Source organism: Heterodontus francisci, chromosome 5 (assembly GCF_036365525.1).
Source record: "Heterodontus francisci isolate sHetFra1 chromosome 5, sHetFra1.hap1, whole genome shotgun sequence".
Taxonomy (NCBI): Eukaryota; Metazoa; Chordata; class Chondrichthyes; order Heterodontiformes; family Heterodontidae; genus Heterodontus; species Heterodontus francisci.
The window spans coordinates 158,074,752-158,100,211 of record NC_090375.1 but is presented as its reverse complement, the minus strand read 5'-3'; the positions used below and the strand labels follow the sequence as shown (position 1 = coordinate 158,100,211).

At 41.3% G+C, this 25,460-nt stretch overlaps 1 protein-coding gene across 3 annotated transcripts in view; it reads left to right on the top strand.

Moving 5' to 3' along the window:
* Positions 1-25,460, top strand: part of LOC137370113 (dual specificity calcium/calmodulin-dependent 3',5'-cyclic nucleotide phosphodiesterase 1A-like) — a 537,696-nt gene that overhangs the window by 286,860 nt on the left and 225,376 nt on the right. For all 3 annotated transcript variants that reach the window (XM_068032286.1, XM_068032285.1, XM_068032287.1), the window contains exon 6: positions 8,739-8,879. In XM_068032286.1, the coding sequence (XP_067888387.1) occupies positions 8,739-8,879 (141 nt within the window). The remainder of the gene's footprint in view (positions 1-8,738; positions 8,880-25,460) is intronic.

Sequence of the window (25,460 nt, the reverse complement as noted above, 5' to 3'; positions counted from 1 at the left end):
TGCAGCTACCAACAACACCCAAACAGCTTGACACCATTCAAGGACAAAGCAACCCCACTTGATTGGCACCCCCATCTACATTCACTCCCTCCACCACTGCTGCACACCATCTACGAGATTTTGTTTTAGTTGAGTTTAGAGATACAGCACTGAAACAGGCCCTTCGGCCCACCGAGTCTGTGCTGACCATCAACCACCCATTTTACTAATCCTGTACTAATTCCATATTCCTACTACATCCCCACCTGTCCCTATATATTTCCCTGCCACCTACCTATACAAGGGGCAATTTATAATGGCCAATTTACCTATCAATCTGCAAGTCTTTGGCATGTGGGATGAAACCGGAGCACCCGGAGGAAACCCACGCAGACACAGGGAGAACTTGCAAATTCCACACAGGCACTGCAGGACCTTGCTAAAGCTCCTTCGACAGCACCTCTCAAACATGCAACTCTATCACTTAGAAGAACAAGGGCAGCAGACACATGGGGACACCACCACCTTTAAGTTCCCCTCCAAGTCACACACCATCCTGGCTCGGAAATATATCGACGTTCCTTCGCTGTCACTGGGTCAAAATTCTGCAACTCCCTCCCTAACAGCAGTGTGGATGTACCTACACCACATGGTCTGCAGCTCACCACCACTTTCTCAAATGCAAGTAGGATGGGCCGTAAATGCTGGCCTTGGTAACGCGCTCACATCCCATGAAGGAATGAAAAAAAATTGTGGTGGTCATCTGCATGCTGCACAGCCTCCCCATCAAAAGGGGACAGGCCTTTCCACCAGCTATTTGGCAAGCAGATCGAGGAAGAGGAGAATAAGAGGAGGAAACCTAGACAGCATGTTTTCTGGCCAGGCTGTCCAGGAACTCATCCTGGTACGATACCAGAAACTACCAGCCCAATTCCCCATTCCTTACCTTCCCTTTGTCACCAACCATCAGTGAGTCTGCTTGAGCACAATGCATAAATAAAAACCACCACAAAATAAACATTACAAAGCAAACTTATAAAATAAATCATTCAATATTGCATGCAAAAGCCAACTAATCGCTGTTGTGCATACCCTTAGTGCCTGTCATGTGTATGCCTTTTCCTGTCCTATCTAAGCATGACTGGTGGTAGGCTGCTGATTTTCAGTGGAGGAGACTGCAGATGGCCTTGGATGATGACCTCTAGCAGCTCTGGTCCTAGAAGGACCAGCTTCAGACTGCATCACCCCGACATGGATGGCAGGAGTCTGGCAGGCAAAAGCAAAGACACTGGGAGGTGTGGGAGGATGAATGCTATCTTCCTGAGGGAGGTGGGCAGGTTCGTGCTTCACAGCTACTGCCACTGCCCCGTGGCAGTGTCTCAGTAATCCTAGTAACCTGTTGAGAATAGGTCTGTGATATAATCTGTATTTAGAACATTTAATCCCGAGATATTTTGCATCGGTCTTCACTATTCAGGATACAAGTAACATCCCAGTATTAGCTATGAGTCAGGAAATGGAAGGGGAGAAGGAACTCAAGAAAGTTACAATCACCAGGGAAGTGGTACTGAACAAATGGTTGGAGCTGTGGCTGACAAGTCCCCTGGTTCTGATGGACTTCATCCTAGGGTGTTCAAAGAAGTGGCTAGTGAGATAGTTGATACCTTTGTTTTAATTTTCCAAAATTCCCTAGATTTGGGGAAGGTTCTGTTAGATTGGAAAATAGCGAATGTAACTCCTTTATTCAAAAAAGGGAGGGAGACAGAAAGCAGGAAACTACAGGCCAGTTAGCTTAACATCTGTCTTAGGGAAAATGTTAGAAGCTATTATTAAAGACGTTATAGCAGGGCATTTAGAAAAAGTCAGGGTAATCAGGCAGAGTCAACATGGTTTTGTGAAAGGGATTAAGGTTTAACCAATTTATTGGAGTTCTTTGAGGGAGTTACATGTGCTGTGGATAAAGGGGAACTGGTAGATGTATTGTACTTAGATTTCCAGAAGGCATTTGATAAGGTGCCACATCAAAGGCTATTGCAGAAAATAAAAGTTCATGGTGTAGGGGATAACATATTGGCATAGATAGAAGATTGGCCAGCTAACAGGAAACAGAATAGGCATAAATGGGTGATTTTCTGGTTGGCAAGATGTAACGAGTGGTATGCCACAGGGATCTGTGCTGGGGCCTCAACTTTTTACAATTTATATAAATAACTTAGATGAAGGGACCAAAGGTATGGTTGCTAAATTTGCTGATGACACAAAGATAGGTAGGAAAGTAACTTGTGAAGAGTACATAAGGGGGCTACAAAGGGATATAGATAAGTTAAGTGAGTGGGCAAAGACCTTGCAAATGGCATAGAATGTGGGAAAGTGTGAAATTGTCCACTTTGACAGGAAGAATAAAAAAGAAGCATATTATCTAAATGGTGAGAGATTGCAGAGCTCTGAGATGCAGGGGGATCTGGGTGTCCTAGTGCAGGAATCGCAAAATGTTAGTATGCAGGTACAGCATATAATTAGGAAAGCAAATAGAATGTTATCGTTTATCACAAGGGGAATTGAATGCAAAAGTTAGGGAGGTTATGCTTCAGCTATACCTGGCATTTTAAAGCAGAGGTAGATAGATTCTTGATAAGCAAGGGGGTGAAAGGTTATTGGGGGTAGGTGGAAATGTGGAGTAATCAGTTCAGCCATGCACCTATTGAATGGCGGAGCAGGCTCGAAGGGCCGAGTGGCCTACTCCTGCTCCTGGTTCGCATGTTCATATATTCTGTTGTTTTTATTTCAGGGTTCCCTTTAATTGTTTGCATTCATTGCCTTTTTTTTAATAAATCATTAATTATCATTCTAATATACTGTTAATTAAAATACTTATTAATAGGTAAAAATTCAGTAAAGAAACCAAGCTTTTTGGAAGTAAGAATTTAGATGACAGGAGATGCTTTGGTGTAATGATTTAGTTACTGAGCGACTACACCTTGCTGTTTACCTTATATATCTGAGGAATGTTTGTTGTGCAGTTGACAAATTTTGCCCATGACTATGTCAAAACCTGGGCTGTCCTTTCCTCTGATTTTCTCTGAAAAATTACCCTTATTTTTCAGGTTCTGTTGTGGATTGTCAGACGTTGGAAGCTGAGAATTCCATTTTTAAATATCATCAGAACAGAACTAACAAACTCGTTAAACCTTATGCTGGGGATTATGCATGTGTGGCTTTTGAAAATATCACAATGTCAGAAGAGGGTTTTAGTCCACTTACATTTCAGAATCACTTCCTGAATGCAAATTGTTTGAGGTAGCCCCTTTCCTGCCCCTTAGTTCCTTTGTTCACTATGTAAAGTCATCTCATTTGTAAGTTCACAAATGTTTCCTCCATTCAGCAATTCCACTAAAATCATAATCAGAATATAACATGTAGTGACCAGATAAACTTTTACCCTCAGCAGTTTATCCACTCTTGCAAGTTCTGAACCTTAACCTTAAGTTGTAGAATTTCTTCCCTGCTGGGCCTCTCAATATCTCATGCTTTAATTTAATCATTCTACTCTATGTTCTGTGATGTAGGTCATGACATTTTTAAAGAACAAAAACATTTCCCATTGGGGTTTGTGACATGGGGGAAATTTTACACATTACTGATTACATAAAAACATAAGAAATAGGAGCAGGAGTAGGACATTCGGCCCCTCAAGCCTGCCGCATTATTCAATAAGATCATGGCCGATCTGCCCCAGAATTCAACTCCACTTTCGTGCCAGCTTCTCATTGCCCTCAACTTCCCAATATTTCAAAAATCTATCTACCTCCTCCTGAAATACTTTCAGTGATCTAGCCTCCACAACTCTCTGGGGTAGAGAATTCCAAGCATTCACAAACCTCTGAGAGAAGAAATTCCTTCACATCTCAGTTTTAAATGAGTGTCCCCTTATTCTGTAGCTATGTCCCCTAGTTCAAGATTCCCCCACGAGTGGAAACATCTTCTCCACATTTACCCTGTCAAGCCCCCTCAGAATCTCATACGTTTCAATAAGATTCTTCTAAACTCTAATGAATAAAGGCCTATCCTGTTTAGCCATTCTTGATAAGTCAACACCTTCATCCCAGGAATCAGCCTAGTGAATCTCTTTTGAACTGCCTCCAATGCCAGTGTATCCTTTCTTAAATACGGGGACCAAAATTGTACACAGTACTCCAGGTGCGGCCTCACCAACACCCTGTACAGTTGTAACAAGACTTCCCTATTTTAAAACTCCAACCCCCTGTCAATAAAGGCCAAAATTCCATTTGCCTTCTTAATTACTTGCTGCACCTGCATGCTAACTTTTTGTGTTTCATGCACAAGAACACCCAGATCCCTCTGTGCTGCACTTTTTTGGAGTCTCTCTCCATTTAAATAATAGTCTGCCTTTTTATTCTTCCTACCAAAGTGCTTGACCTCACACTTTCCTGCATTAAACTCCATCTGCCAAGTTTTTGCCCACTCACTCAACCTATCTATATCCCCTTGCAGATTCCTTATGTCATCATCACAACATGCCCTCCCACCTATTGTTTGTATCGTCAGCAAATTTGGTTATATTACACTCTGCCCCCTCCTCCAAGTCATTAAAATAGATAGTAAATAATTGAGGCCCTAGGACTGATCTTTGTGGCACTCCACTAGTTATGTCTTTCCAACCTGAAAAAGACCCATTAATCCCGACTCTCTGTCTTCTGTGTGTTAACCAATCCTCAATCCATGCTAGTACATTATCCCCCAATACCGTGAGCTCCTATCTTGTGCAATAATCTTTTATATGGCACCTTATCAAATGCCTTCTAGAAATCTATATACACTACATCTATCAGTTCCCCTTTATTAACTCTGCTTGTTATCTATGCAAAGAACTCTAGCAAATTTGTTAAACATGATTTCCCTTTCACAAAACCATGTTGACTCTGTTTGATTGCATTAATCTTTTCTAAATGTCCTGCTATTTCTTCCTTACTAATGGACTCTAGCATTTTCCCAACGACTGATGTTAGGCTGACTGGCCTATAGTTTCCTGATTTTTGTCTCCCTCCCTTCTTGAACAGGGGAATCACATGAGCCGTTTTCCAATCCTCTGGGACCCTCCCAGAATCCAGTGAGTACTGGAATATTTCGACCAATGCCACCACTGTCTCTGCAGCCACTTCCTTAAAAACCCTTGGATGTAGACCATCAGGTCCTGGTGATTTGTTTGCATTTAGTCCCATTAGTTTGTCAAATACTTTGTCCCTCGTGATGGAGATTGTTACAAGATCTTTCCTCCCATTAGCTCTTTGCTGTTCTGATATCTGTGGGATGTTTAAAGTGTCCTCCAACATGAAGACCGATGCAAAATATTGGTTTAAGTTCTCTGCCATTTCCCTGTTCCCTGTTATCAATTCTCCAGTCACATCCTCCAAGGGTCCCATGCTCACTTTAGCTACTCTCTTTAGCTACTCTCTTTTTATATACCCGTAGAAGCTCTTACTGTTTGTTTTTATATTTCTTGCCAATTTACTTTCATAATCAATTTTCTCCCTCTTTATTAGCTTTTTAGTCATCCGTTGCTGGTTCTGAAAAAATTCTCAATCCTCTGGCCTACCAAGAGTTTTTGCCACTTTGTATGCCTTAGTTTTTGATTGGATACGCTCCTTGATCACCTTTGTTAACCATGGGTGGTTCATCCTTCTCATTAAGTCCTTATTTTTGATGGGGATAAATTTTTGCTGAGCTTTTTGAAATATCTGTTTAACTGCCTGCCACTGCTCATCCACTGATCTGCCCCTTAGTCTATTTTCCCAGTCTGCTTTAGACAACTCTTTGTTCATACCTCCGTAATTGCCATAGTTTAAGTTGAGGACACTGATTTGAGACCCGAGTTGCTCGCCCTCAAACTGAATTTGAAATTCTACCATGTTGTGATCGCTACCCCCTAGAGGATCCTTAACTACAATATCTCTTATTAATCCTGCCTCATTGCACATTACTAGATCGAAACTAGCCTTTTCCCTGGTAGATTCTGCAATGTATTGCTCTAAGTAACAATCCCTGATGCGTTCTACAAATTCGTCTTCCATGTTGTCTCTGCCAATCTGATTTGTCCAGTCAGTATGCAGATTAAAATCACCCATGGCAATGTAGCACCCTTCTTACACTACTCTGTTATTTCCTAATTTATACTTTGTCCTACAATGAGGCAACTCTTTGGAGGCCGATAGACAACTCCCACCCATGACTTCTTCCCCTTGCTATTCCTTATCTCCACCCAAACTGATTCCACATCACGATCTATTGCACCGATATCACTATTCACCACCGCACTGATATCTTCCTTTATTAACAAAGCTACCCCACCTCCTTTTCCTTTTTGCCTATTTTTCCGGAATGTTGATTACCCTTGAATATTGAGTTCCTAGTGTTGGCCACCCTGCAACCACGTCTCTGTAATAGCTATCAAGTCATACTCATTAATTTCTCTTTGTGCCGTCAACTCATCTATCTTGTTACAAATGATGCGTGCATTCAGATATAAAGCTTTAAGCTTTGACTTTTTGCCATTATTACTCATTCTGGTTCTAATTTCTGCTGCACTCTTCTGCTTATATTTTCTGCCCCTTCCTGTCATACTTTGATTACCATTTGCCTCTTCACTACGCTGCACCTCTGCTCTCTCGTTTCTTTTTGATTTTTTAAACTTCCCTCCACTAATTAAAGTCCTGTCTACAACCCTAGTTATAAAATTTGCCAGCATGGTTCAAATGGAACCCGTCCCAACGGAACTGGTGCCAGTGCCCCATGAATCGGAACCCATTTCTCCCACACCAATCTTTGAGCCACGTGTTTACCTCTCTAATCTTATGCCAGTTTGCTCAAGTAGTAATCTGGAGATTATTACCTTTGCGGTTCTGCTTTTTAATTTAGCCCTGAACTGCTCAAACTCCCTCAGCAGAACCTCTTTCCTAGTCCTACCTATGTCGTTGGTACCTACGTGGACCACAACGACTGGATCCTTCCCCTCCCGCTCCAAGTTCCTCTCCAGCCCATAAGACATGTCCTTAACTTTGGCACCAGGCAGGCAACACAGCCTTCGGGACTCCCTGTCTTTGCTGCAGAGAACAGTATATATTCCCCTAACTATGCTATCCTCTATTACTACTACATTTCTCTTTTCTTCCCTCATTTGAATAACGCTCTGAACCATGGTGCTGTGGTCAGTTCGCTCATCCCCCCCCTCTGCCCTCGTCCACACTGGGAGCAATAACCTTGTACCTATTGGATCAGGGCACTGGCTGAGGCTCCTCCAAAGCTACATTCTGGATCTCCATACCTGTCTCACTCACACCCTCCTGTCCCTGACCACGGTCTAAATTTGATGTAATTAATCTCAGGGGTGTAACTGTCTCCTGAAACACAGTGTCCAGGTAACTCTCCCCCCTCCTTGATGTGTCGCAGTGTCCACAGCTCGGATTCCAGCTCATCAACCCTGAGCCGAAGGTCCTCGAGCAGCCAACACTTGCTGCAGATGTGGTCACCATGGATCGCACCGGCGTCCACCAGCTCCCACATACTACAGCTGCAACACATCACCTGCCCAGCCATCTCTATTCTATTTAACAAATTAATTTGGATGTTAAATATTTTAAAAGTGAATTTCTTAACTGTGCTCTTCAGCTGTAATAACATCTCTCGATTGAAACCACTTGGTCATAAAGAGACATGGAAGAGATACCCACCAATCACCTACCTCTTTTCCTGTGATGTCACACTTCGGCTCTGATTAGAAGATTTGCCGACCTGCCATGCAAATCAATATTTTGGCCATGCATTGCGAATAGATGCCTGAATTTCTGATTCACACTGGCAGCATACCACCTCATAAATTACCTCCTATATACCCGTTAATAGTTTTTTCGTGGGGGTGGGCAGATTAAATTAGGAATATCCGTATTTTGGATGAGACGTTAAATCTACCCTCTCAGGTGGAAGTAAAAGATCCCATTATCTCCAAGAAGAGAAGGGGAGTTATCCACAGTGTCCTACCCAATATTTACCCCTCAATTAACATCACAAAAACATATTATCTAATCATGATCACATTGCTATTTACGAGAGCTTTCTGCGTGTAAATTAGCTGCCGCATTTCCTACATTAAAACAGTGACTACACTTCAAAAGTATTTCATTGGATGGAAAGTGCTTTGGAATGGACTGTGGTCATGAAAGACACTGTATAATTGGAAGCCTTTCTTTTATATGCAGGAGCAGTCTTTATGGAGATCAATATTACTCTCAAGTTTATTCTATTTCCCCTGGTTTTAGTTGAAAAATGATCAGATTGATCAAAATCCTCATAATTTGCCATGGTGGAATTTGAGCTTAACATTTTTGGCTTGTTAGTCCAGGACCATAACAATTACAAAACTGTAGCTGTCTCTTTATCTACCTAATTTGCATTTGGCACATAAAGTCTCATCAAAAAAGGGTTTTTGTTCAGAAATATCTATGTTTGGTTATATGCTTTCTTTTTAACTTTGAGAATGTTTTTCCTTTTCACTTAGCTGCAGCACAGCAAGCATTGAGCAGGAGGCTGTCCTCACTTTATATTCGTCTGACCACTACAAGCCATTGAAACAATTTGAATTCCATCAATCTCCACTGATACATTTTAGCACTGTTTACCAGACTGAATGACTCAGATCTAATTACAGTATAAATCTTCTTATTTTTGACCTCTTTTCTTCATTTCAGATCCCTATCTCCTCCCTTGTGTCATTCATTGAAGCCCTGGAAGTTGGATACACAAAGCATAAAAACCCCTATCACAATCTACTACATGCAGCAGATGTTACGCAGACTGTACATTATCTTCTCCTAAGAACTGGGATTGTGGTAAGTAATGTAGGGTAATCCTATGTCAAGTTGCTTTTGTGCAATTAATGCCTCCAAAACAAAAAGTATCAAAGCATTTTTTGTTTTTTTGTATACGGTACAACAAAAAGACAGGGTTCTCCCAGGTAACCATTGGGCTACTCTTCACTCAATGGGCAGGGCTGCAACGCCTCGTTGGTGCCTGAATCAAGAATGTTACTGCAAATGATTGCACAAACATACATCAATTAAAAGTTGCTTAACGGTTAAAGTGAGCCTTGCTCATATATTTATTCCATTGGGTTCATTCATCAATCCTGAGCTGTCAGCAGGAACTGTGTTGTAGAGGAACGCAGCACAGATAATCAAACTGCGAGGTGAGAGATTGGTAAATTGAACCCTTTAAGCTTGCTTCTTAATGGAGCCATTTCTTTTGTTTGTTTATTCATCACTAATAGAATTTGAATTACATTTGGTTCCTTGCAGTTTGTCAGGTATATCAGTAATGCCAGTACAAAGTTATGTGCGTCCATGCCTCACAGTATTAGATTTTATGCCTGGTGCAATGGGTCATATATTCTGTGCTAGATTTTGGGAACAAGTAGACATGTATTCCTATTGAAAAATACTAATGGGTTATTTGTTTGTGGAGATTGTTTAAAAGTGGAGAATTAGTAAAAGGAAAATGAAAAGCAGAGTTTTGTTTGTGAGGGCCTCATTGAAGGTGAAGCATGAAAAACTTGTGCAGGATTGCTTGCAATCAAGGGCATATAAGCAACATTGAGTATAATGCTTGAAATCATACCTGAGGATAACATTTCCTCTGCCTTCTCTCAAATAGCTCACAAAAAATAGGTGGGATAAAGGTGGGATAGAGGGATAAAAAGCACTAATCTTTGTCACTTGTTCTGTACTTGAACAGCACTACCTCTTCCTCTGTGGCTTTTCTGGTGTGTGCCTAACTGCAAATGACAGTCTGCATATAAATTTCCTCAAATAGTGCTGGATATAGACCGGGCCAAACTTCCCCCGTAAAAAACTGACGCTACCACTTCCTGAGTTATTGTTTAAGCACTTTTGATCTTAAAATGACAGGCTGATGTTAGGATAAAAGGCTTTCTGCACCTTCAGAATTTCATGGAGAAAATTGCATTCAATACTGCTGCCCATTTCCTCTCGTTAGCAATGATGGTTTATTTCGATGCCCTCTTCAGAGTCTGTCTATCACATTGTGAAAATCCTCATGCCATCTGTTCAAACAACTACTCCATTGTGCCTGGAATAAAGGGAAGCTTTGCAGTCAAACTAGCAAACACAATCATTCTTCACAACCATATTTACATTCCCTACTGTTCCACATTCAATATGCACCAAATCACAGTTACACTTGTTATGCCCAAGGTGGGAGGAGTGCACTGTTTTTATAGTTCCACTTCTGCACAGGTCACAACATATATTTAAGTTTTTTCCCAGTTACCGATACAGTCAATCATAGACTCTTTTTATCCCAAACATAAAACACACTTACCGGGTTTCTTTAACAAGCAACAAAATTATCAGTTTATTATAAAACAAATCTTAACCAGTAACGCAGCAAAGCATTAACAAACAGATTGAAATATGAAAGTTCCCATTTTACCTCACACACACACACACACACTAACTGAAAAAATAGGGATTTTCTTTTTAGAGCTCTCTTACAAAAAAGCAGGCAAAAAAGAATACTTTGGCCCAATACTTGATAATTCTTGAAGAAAAAAGAGAAGCTATGGAAAGATGTCAGATGTCCTTTTTTCCGGTTTGGCATCCCAAATATGCATAGACGGCTGTCACTGGGGTCTTCCTAGAAGAGTACTTTTCAGGCGATGTTGAAGGTCAGTTTGGGCAGGCTTTCCAGGAGAAATGCAGTAACAGGGGTTTTGGTCTGTTTCTTATCCTTGCTTCTCAGGGTTTCTTAAAGAGATGGAAAAACTTGCAGGATTTTTTTCTAAGAGTTGGTACAGGTTGAGTTGGGGTTTATCCTTGGCAGGTTGATTCTTTTATTCCTTTTCAAAATTCTTTCTATACCCCAACTGCCTGTCCAAACCAAAACCAAAAACATCTCAGGAGTCAAGCCTCCTGACCCCTATAAATCTTGAGCTGTCACTTCTCTGTAAACATCTTCCCCAAGTTATAAATCCCCATGCTGGACATTTATCTGGTAACAGGTGCCTTCCAGTAACTGTTGTTTACAAGCCAAGTCCAACAGACCTTCCAATGACCTGTTTTGAAAACACAAGTTCTCAAAATTTAACAAAACAAAATGGAAACACTTGTAACACACTTCACCAACACTACAAATGGCAGGGTGTGTATGAGTGTGTGTGTACAAGTGTGTGTGATATGTCTATAGTTATGTGCATGAGTGTGTCTTTGTGCATCCTAGATTGCTAAGGGAAGTGGGGGCAGAGATAGCAGAATGGCCTCCTGGTAGTTGTTTAATTGTCCACCACCATTGATGACTGGATGTGGTAGGACTGCAGAGCTTTGATCTGATCCATTGACTGTGCAATTGCTTTGCTCTGTCTATAAGCATGTTGCTTCTGCTGTTTTGCCTGCTTCTTGTCCTGTGTTCTAACTTCACCAGGTTGTCACCTCATTTTTAGGGTATGCTTGGCGCTTGTCTTGACATTTCCCTGGTACTCCTCATTGTACCAAGGTTGATCCCCTGGCTTGATGTTAATGATCAAGTGAGGAATATGCTGGGCCATGAGGTTACAGATTGTGGTAGAATACAATTCTGCTCCTGCTGATGGCCCACAGTGCCTCATGGATTCCCAGTTTTGAGCTGCTAGATCTTTTCTGAGTCCATCCCATTTAGCACAGTGATAGCGCCTGATGAAGGGTGTCCGCTGTGTGAAGATGGGGCTGCATCACTGTTACCAATACTGTCATGGACGGATGCGTCAGCGATAGGTAGACTGGTAAGGGTGAGGTCAAGTAGGTCATTCTCTCTTGTTGGATCCTTCACCACCTTCCACAGGCCCAGTCTGGCAGATTTGTCTTGAAGAGCTTGGCCAGCTCGGTGCGTAGTGGTGCTACCAAGCCATTCTTGGTGATGGATATTTAATTCCCTCACCCAGAGTACGTTCTGTGCCCTTGCTACCCTCAGTGCTTCTTCCAAGTGGTGTTCAACATGGAGGAGTACTGATCCATCAGTTACTTGAGGGCAGTAGTGGGTAATCAGCAGGAGTCATAGAGTTATACAGCACAGAAACAGGCCCTTCGACCCAGCGTGTCTGTGCTGGCCATCAAGCACCTATCTATTCTAATCCCATTTTCCAGCACTTGGCCGGTAGCCTTGTATGCTATGGCATTTCAAGTGCTCATCTAAATACTTCTTAGGTTTCCTTGCCCATGTTTGACCAGACACCATGAATAAAAAGCACAAAACATTAAGGAAAAATTGATGTAATAAGTACTTGATGTATGGTTTAGCAATAGATAGAAGTGAAGAAGAAAGTAAACTGGGGTGATGGTAGGTTCAGTATTTAATATTTATACACTCTGTCACACACACCGGAAGTGTGATGATACAAATTATGGCTAACTCTGAAGAGTTATAAAAAATTGACTTTGTTCTTTTACAAATGAACCATTATTTTAAAAAGTGAACAATAGTCCAAAATGGCCACTGGAAAAAAAGGGATTGACTTTTGTACATTCAAACTTTCTGACAAGGATAAAAGACAAATCTTCAAAGCTAAGAGCTGTCAATTGCACCCCATCCTAAAACTTTCAAGAATTGAATGTCGTCTTCTGAAAGAAAGAAGGTGTGAAGTAGCCATGTCCTGGGTCATTGTGTGATCACTAAGAAGAGATCAGAATATCAGAATAACAGGAGGTGAGAAGTAACACAGCTTGTCCTTAAAAAAAGACAGCCTAGAGAGAGACTCCAGAGAGAAAGCGAGAGAAGACAAAGCAACATCCAGTAGCTTGTTTTCCAGCAAGCCAGAAGGCACATGCCCTACTGTAGAATTCTCCAACTACATTACACAGCAGTGAACTAGAAGTGATCCCCGTCTTCAAGTGAACTTTTAATCAAGAGAGAAATGTACAATCATCTCAGGCCTGCATCCAATTTCCAAGAGAAATCAACAAGTTTATCATGACCTCCACAACACCACCCCCCCACCCCCACCCCCACCCCCCCCCCACCCCCGCCAACTAAAAATCACTTTTCCTTTTTCCCTTTACTATCTGTGTGTGTGTGTGTGTGTGTGTGTAAATGAGCGAATGCGTGAGTGGATGCGATTGTGACAGAGCTTTGGGGTAAGGTGTATTGACCAATAAACAATTGATTTTCTGTTTTTAAAACAGTAAAAAAAACACCTGTCACTGTCTGTTTATTTGAAAAATAAGGGGTTAAACCCTGATAACAAAATGCACTTGCTGCGGTCAGGTGGGGAGTTGAACAGTGGGAACCACCCACATCACACCCCATGGCCATAGCAGATTGAGGACTGGAAGCCAGGATCTGAACTGCAAGATAGAGCGATTTGAGAAAAGGAGGAAAATTGACCTCTAAAATTGCAGAAAAATAAACAAACAGGTTTTCTTGTATTTTTTTTTCACTACGGTACTAGAAATAATAGAAATGACTGCATTTAATGCTAATAGGTTTGTAGAGCAGAGAGCGATGTTCCATAAGTTAAACAAATTAAGTTGACGATTTAAAAAGCTTAGCTACAGAGGTGGGAATCACTTTCAGACAAAAAGCAACGAAACCTGAACTGGTGAAAAGTCTAGCTAACCATTTTAAACTTACCCCTGAACTAGAAAAGACAGCATGGAATCAGAGTCTGAAAAAAATAATTCTAGCTAGAGTCTAGCTGTAGATTAAAAGGGAGGAAAATGAGTTTCAGAGGGATAAGGAGGAAAGAGAGTTCCAGTTACAAAAGGAAAAAGAGGAAAGAATTTCAGTTATAAAAGGAAAGAGAATTTCAGCTGAAAACAAAAAGAGTACAATTGCAGAGGGTTGAGAGATTTAGAACAAATGTTAAAAACTTTTCCACACAAAGAGTAATACAGATTTGGAATGGTCCATCAGGTAGGGTGGTGGAGAAGAAAAGCTTATTCAAATGCTCCTTAGATTGTGTGATTGAGGAAAGGTTGATCTTTTATTCTGGATTGATGAGGTAAGATATCTGACTCTGTCTTATGATTTTGTAAGACAAAAAGATGCAAAAACACAGTTGAGCTCTATGGGCCAGGTTTTCATCTTTCATACTTGGTATTAAATAATCACCTGGAGCAAGGCCTAGAAGACAATTGGGTAGGGAAATAGTTGCATGAAAATGAGAAAAAACACTGACAGAATTTCCCTGTAAAAAGGTTCAGAACAGTTGGGCAGAAAGGCGCCCACTATTGTAACTCATCTCAATCAATTGATAGCAATGGTGGTTTTAGAGCATCTTTTTACTTGAGACCTTGACAAAATTGGATTTGACTTAAAAAGAGCAATCATCTTGTGAGTGGTTAGTAGATGCCATTTTTCTTTTGAAAGCCATCAGATTGTTTCAGGGCTTTGCTAATCTTACTCCGTAACAGAGTCTACTCGACTTTACATCTATTCATTTAAATGGATAGAAATCAGATGCGTTCAGCTATGGTCATGTGGTTGTTCCCTGCTCAAATTTCTTCCAGGCAGTCAATTTCAAAATCGGAAAACTTGTCTCTATATTCCTAAGAGATGTTGTACAAGGAATTATGCAGAGCTGGGATGCATTTCTGGTGGGTTGGGATCTTTCAAATTCTGGACATGTTTCCTACTTGCATCTACACATGTACTATTTGATTGAAGACAGTTTTTTAAAAAAAAGTATTCTAAATAGAGCTATTGAGTTTGATATTTGTTTAACGTCCTAATTCCTAATTTGTTTTTCATCTCTTCGAATGTTTCCCTTTGGGGTCCTCAGAATGTTTCTTTTTCTGTGTAATGTTTGAATAACATCTATGATGTTAGCCATCAGTATCTTGTTGTAATTCCTCATGCTGAGCACATAGGATACAGTCACCGATCATTCTGAAAGTTACAGATTGTTTATTACTGAAATAGTTACATGAAAATGAGAAAAAACACTGACAGAATTTCCCTGTAAAAAGCTTCATAACAATTGGGCAGAAAGACTCCCACTATTGTAACTCATCTCAATCAATTGATAGCAATGGTGGTTTTAGAGCATCTTTTTATTTGAGACCTTGACAAAATTGGATTTGACTTAAAAACAGCAATCATCTTGTGAGTGGCTAGTATATGCCATTTTTCTTTTCAAAGCCATCAGATTGTTATGGGGCTTTGCTAATCTTACTCTCATATATTTTTGGTTAGTCCCTGATTCTTGAGTATATTTTCATTGCAAAGAACTTCCATTTATACATATCCTTAGGTTGCCCAAAATGTTTTACAGACAAAATTGCTTTTTGTTCAGGTGAAAAGGAAAAATTGCAAATGCTCAAACTATAAAATAAAACCCATACACGCTGGAAATATATGTCAGGTCAGTCAGCATTTATGAAGAGAAAGAAGAAAGATATAATGAAATGTTATAAACCTGAAAAATCATAATCCACATTTTCTCTTTACCAATACTAACTGACCTGACATGTATTTCCTTTATTTGCTCAATAACTTATTGTCATTACTGTGATGTAGTCAAGCATGGCAGAAAAATAAACAGTAAAGGAATGAATGAGCAGATAATCTGTTTTGGTGATGTACCTCATACATCTAAGAGTATTATATATGAAGCTGCTTTGGCTTTCACAATATTGTATAAATTAGTAAAGAGGCCTGATGATGCAGCATTCGGCGATATTTTTTCTCCTCGTGTTCTGTCTCAACTCTGAATATATTGACTTGTGCACTCTTGTTCTCTCACTATCCTCACTGTATTAAAATCAAGTCTCAACACCAGTCTCCTACTCTAAACTCATTCTTTCCCAGCACATCAAGACTATGGATCTTCCCTTTTCTCTCTGCTCCACTGGCCTTCAAAGCCCTAGCTTGGCAGAATCTAACTAATGCCTGTGGTTTTCTCTCCTGCTCTTTTCAACATTGCTAATGTCTTCCATTATGGGGCCTTTGTCTAGGTTTTTTAGTTTTTCTAGGTGTAACTCAAATACTTGATTCCTCCTGTATAATGTTGGAACACCTGAAGATACGACAGTGTGACAGACCACATATGATTACCAGGACTCCCATATGTTTGAAGTATATATGGTATGAAATTTTAAAAGAAGTGCAATGTCCAGTCTCCCCAATTCCTGAGATCCCCCAATTTTTGAGTCCATTCTAATTCCTAAGTTTCTTCTGATTCCTGTATTCCCTATTCTTGAGTTCTTTCCTGATTCCCTAGTTCCCCGACACCCAAATCTTCCCTGACTCCCAAGCTCACCCCCTAATTCCTGAGTCTTCTGCGATCCTGAGCCCCCCGACTCTGATTCACAAGTTCCCTCGACTTGACCAATTTCGGACTCGATCCTGTTTCTTGAGCCCTCCAGATTCCTGCGTCTCCCCTGATTCCCAAGGCCGCCTGATTGCCAAGTCCCCCAATTCCCGATTCCCAAGTCCCCCATTTCCGAGTAGTCTCCTGATTCCTGATCTGAATTCCCAATTCCACCTGATTGCTGAGCTGTCCCACTGACTACAACTTCTAACTTCCCAGATGCATGATCCCGACAATTTCCAAGCCCCTGATTCCTGAGCTTGCCCAATTCCTGATTTTCCCGATTGCTCCATCTACTCCATCATTCAAATCCTCCATCGCCTCCGAATACCAAGCATCGCTGACTTCCAATTCCTGTCCCCCTGGTTTCCAAAGTCCTCACAGTTCCCGAATGTCCCTGACTCTGATTCCTGAGTTTCCCTGATTCCAGAATCCCCTGATTCCCAAGTGTTCCCTCAATTCCAGAGTTATCCAAATTTCAGAAGTCCCTCAATCTTCCCAATTCCTGAGTCAACTCCTGATTCCCAAATCCACCAATTCCTGAGGAACCTCAACTTCCCTAATTCCTGAGTTGATCCTGATTCCAAGTCATTCTGATTCTCAATTCCCCCAATTCTCAAGTCTCCCCCATTCCCAAGTTTCCCCTATTCTTGAGTCCCCCAATTCACAATTTCCAAAGCCCCCAAGTCCCAAGTCTCCTATTCCCGAGTCCTCTCCCAATTCCTAAGCCTCCACAATACCCGACTCCCCTGATTCCCAAGCCTGCCGATTCGTGTGCGGCCCCGATTCCTGAGCCTGCAAGTCTCCCAAGTTTCCCCCGATTCCCAAACTAATAACTGCTTCAGATTCCCAGCCCCTCCAATTCCTGAGCCCGCCCCAATTCTCGAGCCTCTTTAACTTGGATTTCTGAGCCTCCTCAGTGTAGCAGAAAATCATGAGCAATTCAAATGCTGTCACACCAGAAACACTGTGGCCCGGACTTTGCTCAGCTGCAAAGGAACAGCACTTGCGATTCACCTCACTGACAGCTGCCCATAAAGTTTTTTTTGCAGACTCTGGAATGAATACTTGCTCTGATCCAGTGTTTGATCCAGTGAGGCACCCTCGACTAAGGATCTGTAGCATTTGTGAGCTGGGCAAACAATAACAAGGCTCTTCAACCAACCAAATTAAAGAATCCTCACTGAGACAGAGATTCATAGGGTCATTACAGCATAGAAGGAGGCCATTCAACCCATTGAGTCCATGCTGGCTCTGTGTAGAGCAATCCAGTTAGACCCATTTCCTCACTTTATCCCTTTAGCCTGCAAGTTTATTTCCCTCAAGTGCATATCCAATTTCCTTTTGAAGTTATTGATCATCTCCGCTTCCACCACCCTTGTAGGCAGCGAGTTCTAGGTCATTCTTATCGCTGCATAAAAAAATTCTTCCTCACATCCCCCCTGCAGAGTGTAAGCCAGGACGTATCAAGCAGGAAATATAAATTAGACTTCCATCCTGCACAGAAAGTGGTATAAATAATGGGAAAGACAGATGATATTAAGAGAGAGAGACAAAAGAGATAAAAAAAAGTAAAAAGTTATTTTAATTTTCTTTTAAAATCTTCAACATTAATTAAAGTTGGAAAGAATGAGACGCCACTCTTGTAAACAAAAATAAATCTTCAGGGCCAAAGAGGTTTTTTAGCAGTATTTATCAAAATCACACTGTTAAAAATTCACATTCTCCAGAATGCACCAGCTCTAACTAGGTGCCTTTAGTAGGGAGCTAATGGGCAAGTACCCCAAGTTCACGTCATTGCATGTTGTTCAATGTCAATCCTATTAGTGAGGACAGCTACAGCGAACCTTGTGGAGGAGTGGCGTGTATCTCTGACTGCAATTCCTGGATTTCCATGTGTATACATGCATGTGTGAACACAGGAAGTAGCTGTCCATATTATTTCATAATATCGGTGAGCATTTCTAACCTTATTTTTGTTAGTAACACAAAATCCATGCCTTTGAATATAATTTTTTCTTTAATAAAATGGAAAATCTGAAGTTTTATTTTAGAAACATAGAAAATAGGAGCAGGAGTAGGCCATTTGGCCCTTTGGGCCTGCTCCGCCATTCAAAAAAGATCATGGCTGATCGTCTAATTCAGTACCCTGTACCCAATTTCTCCCCATGTCCCTTGATCCCTTTGGCATTAAGAAATATATCTGTCTCCTTCTTGAATATATTTAATGCCTTGGCCTCCACTGCCTTCTGCAGTAGAGAGTTCGACAGGTTCACCACGCTTTGAGTGAAAACATTTCTCCTCATCTCGGTTCTAAATGGCATACCCCATATCCTGAGACTGTGACCCCTGGTTCTGGACTTCCCAGCCATCGGGAACATCCTACCTTCATCTAACCAGTCTAGTCCTGTTAGAATTTTATAGGTTTCTATGAGATCGCCTATCATTCTTCTAAACTCTAGTGAATATAGGCCTAGTTGACCAAATCTTTCCTCATACGTCAATCCTGCCATCCCAGGAATCAGCCTAGTAAATGTTCTTTGCACTCCCTCCATGGCAAGAACATCATTCCTCAGATAAGGAGAACCAAACTGCGCACAATACTCCAGATGTGGTCTCACCAAGGCCCTGTATAACTGCAGTAAGATGTCCTTGCTCCTGTACTCAAATCTTCTTGCTATGAAGGCCAATATACCATTCGCCTTCCTAACTGCTTGCTGCACCTGAATGCTTGCTTTCAGCGACTGGTGTACAAGGACACCCAGGTTTTGTTGCACCTCCCCCTTTCCCAATCTATCACCATTCAGATAATAATCTGCCTTTCTGTTTTTATAACCAAAGTGGAATACCTCACATTTATCGATGTTATACTACATCTGCCATGCATTTGCCCACTCACTCAACTTGTCCAAATCACATTGGAGCCTCTTTGCATCCTCCTCACAGCTCACATTCCCCCTCAGCTTTGTGGTGTCTGCAAACTTGGAAATGTTACATTTAGTTCCCTCACCTAAGTCATTAATATATATTGTGAATAGCTGGGGCCCAAGCACTGATCCCAGTGGTACACCACTAGTCAATGCCTGCCACTCAGAAAAAGGCTTGTTTATTCCTACTCTCTGTTTCCTGTCTGTCAACCAATTCTCAATCCATGCCAGTATATTACGCCCAATCCCATGTGCTTTAATTTTGCACACTAATCTCTAATGTGGGACCTTATCAACAGCCTTCTGAAAATCCAAATACACCACATACACTGGTTCTCCTTTATCTATTCTACTAGTTACATCCTCAAAAAACTCCAGTATATTTGTTCAGCATGATTTCCCTTTTGTAAACCCATGCTGACTTTATCCAATTCTGTTTATGCTTTCCAGGTGTTCTGCTATCACATCCTTTCTAATAGACTCTAGCATTTTCCCCACTACTGATGTAAGGCTAATTGGTCTGTAATTCCCTGCTTTTTCCTCTCCCTCCTTTTTTAAACAGTGGGGTTACATTTGCCACCCTCCAATCTGTAGGGACTGCTCCAGAGTCTATAGAGTTTTGGAAGATGACCACCAATGCATCCATTATTTCCAGGGCCACTTCCTTTAGTACTCTAGGATGTAGATTATCAGGCCCTGGGGATTTGTCAGCCTTTAACCCTGTTAATTTTCCTAGCACTATATTTTTTTACTAATACTGATTTCCTTCAGTTCCTCCCTCTCATTAGACCATTGGTTCCCTGCTCCAGAGTCTATAGAGTTTTGGAAGATGACCACCAATGCATTCACTATTTCCAGGGCCACTTCCTTTAGTACTCTGGGATATAGATTATCAGGCCCTGGGGATTTGTCAGCCTTTAACCCCATTAATTTTCCTAGCACTATATTTTTTTTACTAATACTGATTTCCTTCAGTTCCTCCCTGTCATTAGACCCTTGGTTCCCTAACATTTCTGGAAGGTTATTCGTGTCCTCCTTTGTGAAGACAGAACCAAAGTATATGTTTAATTGTTCTGCCATTTCTTTGTTCTGCATTATAATTTTCCCTGTTTCTGACTGTAAGGGACTTACATTTGTCTTCACTAATCTTTTTCTCTTCATATATTTATAGAAGCTTTTACAGTCAGTTTTTATGTTCCCCTCGAGTTTACTCTCATACTCTATTTTCCCCCTCTTAATCAACCTCTTTGTCCTCCTTTGCTGAATTGTAAACTGCTCCCAATCCTCAGACTTGCTGCTTTTTCTGGCAATTTTATATGCCTCCTCTTTGGATCTAATACTATTCCTAATTTCTTTTATAAGCCATGGTTAAGCCAACTTTTTGGTTTTATTTTTGCGCCAAACAGGAATGAATAATTGTTATAATTCATGCACACGTTCTTTAAATATTATTCATTGCCTATCCACTGTCACCCTTTTTAGTAAAGTTCCCCAATCTACCATAGCCCACTCGCACCTCATACCTTCATAATTTCCTTTATTTAGATTTAGGATCCTAGTTTCGGATTCAACTACTTCACTCTCCATCTTAATGAAGAATTCTATCATGTTATGGTCACTCCTCCCCAAGGCACTCCGCACAACAAGATTGTTAATTAATCCTTTCTCATTGCACAATACCCAGTCTAGGATAGCCTGTTCTCTAATTGGTTCCTCAATGTATTGGTCTAAAAAACCATCACATACACACACTAAGAAATCCTCCTCCATGGTATTATTGCTAATTTGGTTTGACCAATCTATATGTAGATTAAGATCACCCATGATTACAATTGTACCCTTATTGCATGTGTCTCTAATTTTCTGTTTAAAACCATCCCATACATCTCCACTACTGTTTGGGGCCCCACCAACGTTTTCTGCCCCTGGTGTTTCTTAGTTCCACCCATACAGATTCTACATGATGATTTTCTGAGCCAATATCCTTCCTCACTGATGCATTGATTTCCTCCTTTACTAACAACATTACCCTCCTTTCCCTTTCTGCCTGTCCTTCCTAAGTATTGAATACCCGGGATGTTCAGTACCCATCCTTGGTCACCCTGCAGCCATGTCTCCATAATCACCACTATATCATAACCGTTTATATCTATTTGCGCTGTTAATTCATCTACCTTATTGCGAATACTCCGTGTATTAAGACACAATGCCTTTAGACTTGTCTTTTTAACATTGTTAGTCATCTTAGCTTTATTTTGCACTATAGCCCCATTTGTTTCTTGCCCTTGTTTTCTCTGTCTTACCTTTCTGTCCTTCATTTCTATTCTTGTTTCCCCCTCCTCTTTCTCAATGCTCAGATTCCCATCCCCTGCCATTCAAGTTTAAACCCTCCTCGACAGCACTAGAAACCCCCCCCCCCCCCCCACCCCCCCGAGGAAATTGGTTCCAGTCCTGCCCAGATGCAACCTGTCCAGCTTGTACTGGCCCCACCTTCCCCAGAACCAGTCCCAATGTCCCAGGAATCTGAATCCCTCCTCCCTACACCATTTCTCCAGCCATGTATTCATCTGATATGTCCTGCTATTTCTGCTCTCGCTAGCACATGGCATTGGTAGTAATCCTGAGATTACTATCTTTGAGGTCCTGTTTTTAGTTTATGTCCTAACTCCCTATATTCAGCTTGTGGGACCTCATCCCTTTTTTTTACCTATGTCGTTGGTACTGATATGTACCATGACAACTGACTGCTCACCTTCCCCCTCAGAGTGCCCTGCAACCGCTCAGAGACATCCTTGACCGAAGCACCAGGGAGGCAACATATCATCCTGAAGTCTCTTTTGCGGCCACAGAAATATCTGTCTGTTCCCCTTACGATTGAATCCCCTATCACTATAGCCCTGCCACTCTTCTTCCTTCCCTCCTGTGCAGCGGAGCCACCCATGGTGCCATGAACTTGGCTATTGCTGCTTTCCCCTGAGCCATTTCCCCCAACAATATCCAAAGTGGTATATCTGCTAGAGAAGGGGGATGGCCACAGAGGACTCCTGTACTACCTGCTTTCCTCTACTGTGCCTGGTGGTCACCCATTCCATTTCTGCTTTTGCAGCATTTGCCTGGGGCATGACCACCTCGCTAAACATGCTATCCGTGTTACAGAGATCTTACTCCTACAGCCTGAATTTTGTCAACTGTGTGTGTGGGTTTTGAAAACTTGGACATGGTGGTCTTTTAGCTTGCAATGTTTTATATTCATTAACTTCCTGAGAGACCCACAGAACTCTCTACCTAGATTTCTAACATGTGCTCCCACTAAACAAAGCACAGTGCCAGGAGTGCAAGTACATGACTTCATCCCTAAATTTGTACATAAGAAGTGGTTTCTTTCTGATTGTTTCCACTCTGCCCTACTGTTTTGGATATAGTTTCAAGGGTGTCAACAAAGAGTGTTAACTCCTGACAGAGTTCTGTTGGTGAGTCTAATTTGTTCTAGAATACGAATGCTGCTAGTCAGGCTAAAACATCAGTTTTCTCTGCCTGTTACATTGCATATACCTCCAACAGACTATCAGACTGTCATTGAAGTGGTGTAAATCAGTCATGAAACAAACTAGCAAAGTATTTAGTTCAGGATAAATGAGGGTTGCTGTTGAAATAAAAAAAATTAATTTAAAGTCTGTTGAATAGAACAGTTTAAAAACCTTACACGTGCCAGATCATTAGCATGAATATTACTGTACTTCGTTAAATAATAAGTTCTGCAGTAATATTAAAGGAGCTCCATCTATATGAAAAAACTGCTTGGCAAATTACATTTAAATTCACCACACAGTGCCGTAAATCACATAAAATGAATCATTGCATTAATTGCACACAGCTTCATTATAATTGAAATGATGCATAATTGCACAGTGGAGTTTGGAAGGAAGAACGCAGTTTAAAGGGGATGCAGGTACAAAGCGATCTGGAAGTTCACATACACAAAATTTTGAAGGTGGCAGGACTAGTTGATAAAGTGATTAAAAAGCCATATGGGATCCTTCGTTTTATAGATGGAAACATACAGTACAAAAGCAAGGAAGTTATGCTCAACCTTTATAAATAATTGGTTAGGCCTCAACTGGAGTATTGTGCTAAATTCTAGGCACCACATTTTAGCAAGGATTTCAAGCCCTTGTAAAGTGTACAGAGGAGATTTATGAGAATGATACCAAGGATGAGGGACTTCAGTTCTGTTGAAAGGCTGGAGAAGCTGGGATTTTTCTTATTGGAGCAGTGAAGGTTAAAGGGAGATTTAAGATAGGTAGGTGTTCAAAATTATGAAGGGTTTTGATGAAGTTGATAGGGAGAGGTTGTTTCCACTGGCAGGAGGACCGGTAACCAGAGGACACAGATTTAAGTTAATTGACAAAGGAACCGCAGCAGACGGTGGGGAAGGTGAGAGCTGAGACGAGAAGTTTTTTTTAGACCGTGAGTTGTTATGATCTGGAATGTACTGCCTGAAAGGGTGGTGGAAGCAGATTCAATGATAACATTCAAAAGACAATTGGGTATATACTTGAAAAGGAAAGTTACAGGGCTATTTGGAAAGAGGAGAGAACTAACTGTATAGCTCTTTTAGAGAGCCAGCACGGGTATGATGGACTGATTGAACTTCTTCTGTCTATCATTCTACGATTCTTTAGATCCATTTTTCCTCCCAAACGAAGCAGAATTGCCAGTTTTTAATTTTTAAAAATTTGTTTCATAGGATGTGGGCGTCACTGACAAGGCCAGCATTTGTTGCCCATTTCAAATTGCTCTTGTGGTGAGCCGCCTTCCTGAACTGCTGCAGTTCATGTGGGGTAGGAACACTCACAGTGCTGTTAGGAAGGGAGTTCCAGGATTTTGATCCAGTGACAGTGAAGGAACGGTGATATAGTTCCAAGTCAGGATGGTGTGTAGCTTGGAGGAGAATTGTAGATGGTGCTGTTCACATGCGTCTGCTGCCCTTGTCCTTCTAGGTGGAAGAGGTCGCAGATTTGGAAGGTGCTGTTGAAGGAGGCATGTTGAGTTGCTGCAGTGCATCTTGTAGATGGTACACACTGTTGCCCCTGTGCTTCGTGGTGGAGGGAGTGAATGTTTAAGGTGGCGGACTGCTTTGTCCTGGATGATGTTGAGCTTCTTGAGTGTTGTTGGAGCTGCACCTATACAGGCAAGTGGAGAGTATTCCATCACACTCCTGACTTGTGCCTTGTAGATGGTGGACAGGCTTTGGGTAGTCAGGAGGTGGGTTACTGGCTGCAGAATTGCCAGTCTCTGACCTGTTCTTGTAACCACAGTATCCCTTTAAAGATAATGTGGATAAGTATTATTAACTGAGAGATATTGATCCAGAGCAGTGGAAATCATAATATAGCTTTCTGGTCCTATGGCCTACTTCACATTCACCTGTGACCAGGGGGGCATGCAACTTTGGGCTTCAATGCACTTGTCTTCAATTCACAGCTTACCAGATCACAGGGAGGACAGAGTGCAAATGAGAAAGATTTTAGCACTCTACAAAAAGTTGTTCAGTAAACTTGAACAATAAGTGCAACGGCTACTATGAAGTAACTGTTCATCTTTAATGCTCAGGGTTCTTCTCGTGCCACGGCTGCATATAGTACATCATGTAGAATTTTACAGTACTGAAACAGGCCATTCAGCCCAACAGATCCATGCCAGTGTTTATGTTTGAGACAAGCCTTCTCCCACCTTAATTCATCTCACCTTATCAACATATCTTGAATTTGGACTTTGCCCAATTCCCTGTCCCCAGGATTTTCTGGCCAATAAAATGAATAGATAGAAAATGGCAGGGACCACAAATCGGGTACTGATACAAATTAGTTGCTGCCCGAGTGCCAGTCTTGTACCAGGAGTACTAATGAGCGAAACTGACCTAGTATCAGCCTTCTCCATTGTTCATTTTCTTTATATGACTGATCTTTTTATTTGCTTTTTGTGCAGTTTACAAAATGTTCTTCAATGCTCAGCTAAGAGATAAGATCTGTATGATATTTTTATTAGCGAGAGGCAGCATGGTTTTTATTAGCAAGAGGCAGCATGGTTTTTGTTAGCAAGAGGCAGCATGGTTTTGTGAAGTGGAGGTCGTGTCTCACTAATTTGATTGAGTTTTTTGAGGAAGTGACAAAGATGATTGACGAAGG